This window comes from Malus domestica, chromosome 17 (genome assembly GCF_042453785.1).
Source record: "Malus domestica chromosome 17, GDT2T_hap1".
Lineage (NCBI taxonomy): Eukaryota > Viridiplantae > Streptophyta > Magnoliopsida > Rosales > Rosaceae > Malus > Malus domestica.
In genome coordinates, this window is record NC_091677.1 from 12,519,775 (window position 1) to 12,527,908 (window position 8,134).

Below are 8,134 nucleotides of genomic sequence, written 5' to 3' on the forward strand. Positions count from 1 at the left end.
CAAATTGTTTGGCTCTTTTAGCTAAATTTTTTTTCTCAAAATTTTGAGAGGGCAATCATTTCACTAATTATGGAGTTGATTATGTTGGCTTTCATTAGTGGGATCGTGTCCCATCTTTTACTTCTACAACTTATTCTAAGGATTGTTCTTTAATAAATTTGTTTTTGTAGCTTGTTTGGAGGGGTTAGTTTTATGTTTTTTTTTCTTTTATCTTTTTTTTCAGTACAAATTATCAAGAAATGATGAAGGGAAATTGTCCAAAGTCCAATCATTTGGATAGCCACAGATTTTTTATACAAGGAACATTAAGTTCATCTAAACTACTAAAAAAGATTCACAATCAAGTATACATTGCTCTAGCCAACTTGACTAAGTCATGTATTTATTTTTATTTTTCATTTTCTTTTCTGAAAGGATATGCGACCCAGTCACTTTAAAAATAAATAAAATACTGATAAAGCAAAGTTGAAATGCAAGTAATTCAATATTAATTGGTTGGCTTTGGAATATGAAAGAAAACTAATACATATATGTATTGGTGGCCAAGGTTGTCTAGCTCGTTTAGTTGTTCATAGCTCAGAATCTCAAAAACACTAACTAAACCACATAATTATTTCATCCTTTTGTAATTTAATCTTCATTCCTCTTTGTTTAATCCCCTTTAATATTTTTTATCCCAAAGAATTTTACAAACCCAAATAATTCCTTTAGACTTTAGTTCATATATGGGAATATGTCCACCATATCAGATATCAGAATATCTTTCATGTTAGTCTTCATATCTAGGTATCCATAACTGATGTCACATCGAACTTATATCATTGGTGTATGTATGGAAGATGCATTATACAGTCCCATCGAACTTCATCTCCTACAAGTAACTAACTCAATTCGAACCAATAAAAACATATGCGCACCAAAATTTGTTCCTTCTACTCTTCTAGGCTCGAGCTGTATAGCACAAAATCAGGCAAGGCCAAACTAGTGGCTCCATGCTTTTCTATCACATCTTTGTTGTACTTTAGAAGAGTTTGTTATCCACACACCTCTTTTTACTTCATACACACCCTCTTAATTTGCGGCTATAGATCGACTGAATTAAAGAATATCAAATGACAGAAATTAATGAGGGATGTGTGGATAGCACACCCCCTTCTGATCTTACCAAAATGACATAACAATTTAGTTAAAAATGACATGTGTTCAAGATTAATAAAGTTTTTATAACTTAATCATGTTATCTTTGTCACTTAATATTGTCACGGAATAGAAATAATCCTATTTTTCTTGAAATTTTTATGTATTATATATAATCAATAATAGAGAGATGATTTAAATAGAATTAATTCCACCAGAAAACGAAAACATAAAATAGATCATAGTGACTACTCACTAAGATTAAGGTCGAAAGTTGATATGCATTCTTTTTTAATGGGAAACAAGTGGAAAGCAAGCTAGTGCATGCTCGATAAGCATGAAGATTTAGTTTGGCCCTTGCATGCATTATCATCACGCACTATAAATGCACCACCAACTCTCTCTCTCTTCTTTCATAATTGGCAGTTACAAAAAGAGCCTTTGAATTTGCTCCTTTTAGGAAACAAACATCCTTACGAAACAAATGCACCATAAATAACCAATATTATCTCGAGAAAAAGAAAACAAAAAAGAAAAACCAAACTTTCATCTTTTCCTTTGGAAAATATATATTTGAAACAATCCCACCAAATCTTGCAATCCATTTAACACAATGTCTGCAACAACAATATCAAATTTGGAAGATAACCCAACTGAGAAAAACTTTCAGAAATTGCCATCCAATTTCTTCAAGGTTACGCTTTTGGAGCTGAAAATACAAAGGGGAATAGCTCTTCCTCTTGTGGCAGTGAACTTGACATGGTTTGCCAAGATAGGCATCACAACAGCTTTTCTTGGCAGGCTCGGGGAGCTCCAACTGGCTGGCGGTACGCTTGGCTTCACCTTTGCTAATGTCACCGGCTTCTCAGTTTTAAATGGGCTCTGTGCTGCCATGGAACCTATTTGTGGTCAAGCTTTTGGAGCTAGAAATATAAAGCTCCTCCACAAAGCCCTTCTCATGACAACTTTCTTGCTGCTCCTCGCAACGCTTCCTATTTCGTTCTTGTGGCTCAATGTTGACAAAATCCTCATCCATTTTGGCCAGCAAGAAGACATTTCAATGGTTGCGAAGACCTACCTCTTCTATCTCCTGCCAGACTTGGTAGTTACTTCACTCTTATGTCCTTTTAAGGCCTACTTGAACTCACAAGGCATCACAGTGCCATCAATGTTCTGCTCGGGTCTAGCGCTTGCTTTTCACATACCGATTAACATCTTGCTTGCGAAAGCCAAGGGTCTCAAGGGTGTTGCAATGTCTGTGTGGATCACTGATCTCATGGTTGTGGTTCTACTTGCCTTGTATACATGTGTCATTGAAATTAAGGCAAAGGAAGGGAGGTGGAGGGAAGGGGGTTGGCTTGATCAACATGTCAGCGATTGGAAAAGGTTGCTCAAGCTTTGTGGACCTTGCTGCCTCACTACCTGCCTTGAATGGTGGTGTTATGAGATATTGATGTTGCTCACAGGCCGACTTGCGAATGCCAAAGAGGCAGTGGGAGTATTAGCAATTGTGTTAAACTTCGACTATCTGCTTTACTCGGTGATGCTTTCTTTGGCAACTTGTGCATCAACCCGTGTCTCCAACGAGCTTGGAGCAAACAGAGCAGGCCCTGCTTATCAGTCTGCATTTGTGTCTGTTGCAATGAGTGTGGTCTCGGGTTTCATAGGTGGTTTGGTGATGTTAGGAGCCAGGGGAAGTTGGGGGTGTTTGTTCACTCATGACAAAGGAATTTTAGAAGGTGTGAAGAAGATGATGCTGCTGATGGCTTTAGTCGAGGTGGTGAATTTCCCTTTAACAGTTTGTGGAGGGATTGTCCGGGGAACGGCGCGACCGTGGTTAGCCATGTACGCAAATCTTGGTGGGTTTTACCTCCTGGCCTTGCCCTTGGGAGTTATCTTAGCCTTCAAGATTGTACTTGGGCTCAGTGGATTGCTGGTAGGGTTCTTAATTGGAATGATTGCATGCTTGATTTTGTTGCTAATTTTTGTTTTGAGGATCAATTGGGAAGAAGAAGGTTGGAAGGCACAAACACTTGCTTCCGTTGGTTGTCAAGCACCAGAATAACCTGAGAAAGGTCATATCTTCCCGGTAAAACCAGATCTTGTAAAAGTAAACCACGTTTCGGCTGACCAGCTATGAAATGGTGACTCCGACAGCCGGTTCTAGCAATGTTTTATTGTACGTTAAACATTCCCTGGCATATAAAAGTGTGCAATTCCTATGCAGTCAAGATATTGCTAGAGAGTAAGAGGCTAATGTGGCCTCCAAAATGCATATGTAGACAATCTAATTCCATGGCGGAAAGTATCCGGCTAAGTCGAACATCATTCTGCATGAATACACTTTTCTCCTATTTGCAAATTAAACACAAGAAAAAATTCGTGTACAGAGATGAACTTGCAATGCCATTGACATCTCTCTCTGAATAACATCACTGTTTCCCTCTTTGGTGAAGAAATTTGCATCACAGATCAATGAAGACAAATGGAAGATATCATCCGTCGATGAATCCAGGTTTGGTACTTGAAGACTCAAGCTCTTTAGCTTTCTCCTAATTGAAGCCAAGGCCAGCCATTATCTTGTGGCCCGGAGGTTCCCCTTCATACCAAATGCCAAGAAGTAGATGAGATGTTGTAATTTCCCTGCTATCGCCTGCAATTGAGATGTTACTAAATTAAATTACATAGACTTCATAGCGCAGCAAAAAGAATTGAGAATCCCGATAAGAAAAAAATGGCCATGTGTTCTTATAGCTTAATTCAACATTATCTATAATTGCGAATTCTGGAAGATGGGAGCTACCATAAAATGCAAAGGTTTTTACCATATAACATCAAATAAACGAGATATTCTACTACTGTTTCTTTTCACCCCATACATAACGCAAACTCATAGAAGCCAATCCATGGATCCTCTACTCATCCTCTTCCTGCAACTATGCAGCACCTTACACTATATCTTATTTAAAGTAGTCAGAAAAAAACGTTTCACAACAGAAATTCACAGATGACAGAAGGAAGAATGAAATTGCAAAGCATAGGAAACATCATACACGGTGCGAAGAAAAAAAAATCCCACAATCATAAGTTATGTTGTTCAAAAGAAGTTACCAGCCCACATGTTTGTTGATATCATCTACGATATTATGCATTACCTATTAGTATATTTGAATCCATATGTTTTCTTGCATACCCAAGATACCACTTGATTGAGCATTCATACCAATCCCAAACTAGTAGAACACCTCAAGATACATATACAGAAACAAATTTAATTCACATAAATTAAAGGGCCAACAAAAGAGAAAGAAATTATACAAACAGAATGTCCAGAAATTCACAAGATTTGTTCTTTTTATCAACAGCCCAATCAAGCACTTGTTGAGCTTCCTCAGTCAATGTGGGATGCTCAGGACTGAAAAACCACATGTCTGTTTTCCCAAGTAACTTAATTGTTTCTTCACGCACCTTAGTAAGTGTAATTGCATTTTCCCGTAAAAAATTGGCAGCGAGACTGGTTCCTGCTACCCAATCCAAAACCAGCTAAGTATACCACATAATTCACTAGATTCACTATAGGGGAAGTATGTGGTAGGATCATATATTCATAAGATAGCTTTCTTTTCTTGGTAAAGATGATAAACATAGTCTTGGTATCTTACATTTGCATCCCCTTTTACCTTCACTAATTTCACAACAAAGCTATTGTGCATAAGTTATAACCGTAGAAGCGTACACACAATTTGCCAACTGAGCTTCAACATATGTAGTTCACATTAGTTATCCACATTCAACACTATCTTAATCCCACAACCATCTCAGTCTCAAATTTTACAGTTCTAGATTTACAAATATTAGTCCTTTAATTCTAAGGATTGTTTTCCACCTCAAAGTGTAATTCAACATGATCGAAAATGGAATCCAGACGTAAGTATAGCAGCAGTAAGACAACATATAGGAAGATGATTTCAGAAAAACTTTCCGAAAAAAAAAATACTAAAATTAACAACAATAAAAGCATAGAATGGTCAGAAAATTGTTGGCACTCAGCCATGGGCTCTACAAATTGTTGGGTTTCGTAGTGGGGTCGGGTTCAATTCTGGGGATCATGGCGGAGGTGGTCGTTGGAAGCTTGGAGAGGGAGTGAAGGCCATTTTCGGAGCTCATGGTTGAATTGGATATGTGGAAGGATATGGGGCAAGAAGCAAGGACAAGACCATTTCTTCAACCCAAAGTTCTTTACAATTGGGCTTTTCGTACTCTGTTTGGGGTGTGCACGGTTCGGATTCGATTAGGCCATCTCCAACCGATCCGGCCAAATGACCATAGGCTAAAATATAGTTCATTTTAACACGAAAACCGTCTTCAACCGAGAGCTAGGCCAAAGGGCTTGTAGGCCCCACTAGGCCATAATTCATCCACCAGGCCAGCAGGCTAACCAAAAGGAGCCCCCTTCGGTTGGAAATAGATTTTTTGTCAAACGGGCTATGTTTTGGCCTATGACTCTTTGGCCCCCTCGGTTGGAGATGGTATAAAATATGGTCTGGCACTGTTCATTAAAAAAAAATATTTTGCAGAGCTATAAGGTTAAACATGACCCTTTGGCCCCTTTTCGGTTGGAGATGGCCTATTTATCTCCTACGACTAATTTGGGGTAGCTTGATAATCCTATTGTTTTCAGTTTTTGTTTAACATATTTGTTAAATGAAACTACTTTGTTTTTAGTTTTCAAATTTTGGATTCCATTCTTTTATTTTCAATTTGACACACCCCGACCCGGAATGTCCACTTGAACTTCGAATCGAGTTGTGCTGGCCGACACTTAGAGGGTGACGAAGCCATAAAGTGTAGTGTAGTGGAAAAAAAGATGTGAATAAATTTAAACCTAAAAGTGCCTAATCAAAAGAATGCGTGAGTGAGCAGGATTGAATGCATTTCACACATGATGTCAGAGCATAAGACAATATAGTAAATAGGATGAGGGTTATACCACTGAAGATAACCATCTCTTGAGATTTTGCCAAAATCCTCGATTACATGTAAGCATAGTTACTAAATTTGGAAGGGTGAAAAACAAAGTTGAGTGGGTCAGCAAAACAACGTTTGTAAGAAAACCTTTATTTTCGAACATAGTAACCCCTCGCGTAAAATAAGTATAGTTTTCGTAAAACATACTACGTAAGTATCTAAACAAATGTACAACATCAATATAACTAGAAATATGCCAAGTCATGATATATTAAATGCCACAATAATATAATCATGTGATAATCAAGTATAACTAAATGCTCATCCATCTAAGCTGACACACGAGTTCATACAGATAATTTCTGACACGATCAAGACTGGGTGTAATCAATACGCTCTAGTACTACGATCACGTGAAGGCTGGTGCAGAAGCACAGTCACATGCGAGTTACAATTGCCTAATGCAAACTGTATGACAGGGCTGGCACCTAACTTGGATCCAAGGCGAGCGAACGATGCAGATGTGAACATACACGTGAAAGATTGGCCCTAGCCCTGGGGCGAGTACTAACATTGGGTGCAGCAAGATGAGCATGTACAAGTATGTATGAATGTCATGACAGTAATATCCCAACCATATGGCAGCATTTATCACGATTAATATCACAATAACGATACTTGGCAATATAAGCGTAAAGGTGAAGTAAGTACGCATTTATGGAAACTATAATTATGTATAGGTATGAAAACAAACCGCTCACTCACAGTTACTTGCAATGACACATCCGTTCAAGCTACGAAGTCAGAGTCTCCAATAGTAATTGTACCTAAGCATAATATTGGGACCCATTAGTAAAACTTAATTAAAATGCTAGAATTTGGAAAAACGAATAGCGGATTTGGAATCAGTGCATCGAAATACGGTAAGGAGTGTCCCGAGCAAATTTTGTAGAAAGTCAACGAAAAGTCAACGGTTTACGAAAAGCCCACATAAGAAATATTCTAAGAATATTCCAAAGAACATTCGAAGAATATTCTAAGCCCAATTAGGTAAATGGACCAACTGGACCTTGGGTTAAAGAGTCATGGGTCAATGGCCCAAAAGTTTGGACCAAAAGAATAAGGGCCGGGCTTTTGGGGTGAAACTCTAAAGTGAAACTCTAAAGTGAAACTCAAACTTTAAACAACGATATCTCATTCGTTTCTCAACCAAAATTGATGATTCAAAGACCTAAGTGAAGTAGGAAATGCAAGGAACAAAGCCATACCAAAATAGAGCCAAGTTAATGTCGATGTTGGCCTGAAAAATGGCCTGAATGTGGCCAAATGGCCACGGTCTAAGTTTTCCAGAATTTGAGATATTTCATCCCAAATTTGAAAGCTAATTTCTAGTTCGATATTTAACCAAACTCGATGATTCAAAAGCCAAAATGTAGTTAGGAATGTGGAGAAGAGATTCATACCAAGTGAGGACCTAGTGGTGGCCAGAGTTGGCCAGAAAATGGCCAAACAACCAATGCCTGGAAAATTCCAGATTTGCATAGTGACTTTCCTTGAGTTTTTCCGAGTTCCTACACCACCAAAACCACCCAAAACTTACTAATCGTGAACCTAGACATGACGTACAACAATAGAGATCAATTTTGAGGCTTACCTTCATCGGAAATGGCAAGAGATCGCAGGAGAAGTTCCTTGAATAGTGCATCTCAGAGGTGAGTTTTCGAATGGTTTTTCTTCTATTTTCTTGGTTCAAGAACTTGTAGGGACTATGAGGAAAGGTTATGGTGTAGTCTAGGTTGTTGTTGTGTGTTGTTGTTTGAGTGAAAACCCTCTAGGAGGGTTGGTTTTCTAGGGAGGAAGGAGAGGGCCGAGAGTGAGGGAGAGAGTTTGAGAGAGTGAGAGTGTTTAGAGAGAAAGCTCGATATTTTCAGAAAATGGGAGGGAGACTCACAGGTACAAGGGGAAATATGTGGGCCCTAGTGGCTCACAAAACAATATCACTAAAGATGAAACACAAAATATTCAAAAA

The 8,134-nt window shown here is 38.4% G+C and overlaps 1 protein-coding gene across 1 annotated transcript; it reads left to right on the forward strand.

The window, feature by feature from the left end:
• Positions 1 to 1,568: 1,568 nt before the first annotated feature.
• Positions 1,569 to 3,476, forward strand: LOC103405169 (protein DETOXIFICATION 56). The gene has a single exon (XM_008344127.4). The coding sequence runs from the start codon at positions 1,751 to 1,753 to the stop codon at positions 3,200 to 3,202; it is 1,452 nt and encodes a 483-aa protein (XP_008342349.3). The 5' UTR covers positions 1,569 to 1,750; the 3' UTR covers positions 3,203 to 3,476.
• Positions 3,477 to 8,134: the final 4,658 nt, after the last annotated feature.

What these genes read in the sequence shown, in the direction of transcription:
- LOC103405169 (XM_008344127.4), top strand. Translation starts at nt 1,751, where the DNA reads ATGTCTGCAACAACAATATCAAATTTGGAAGATAACCCAACTGAGAAA.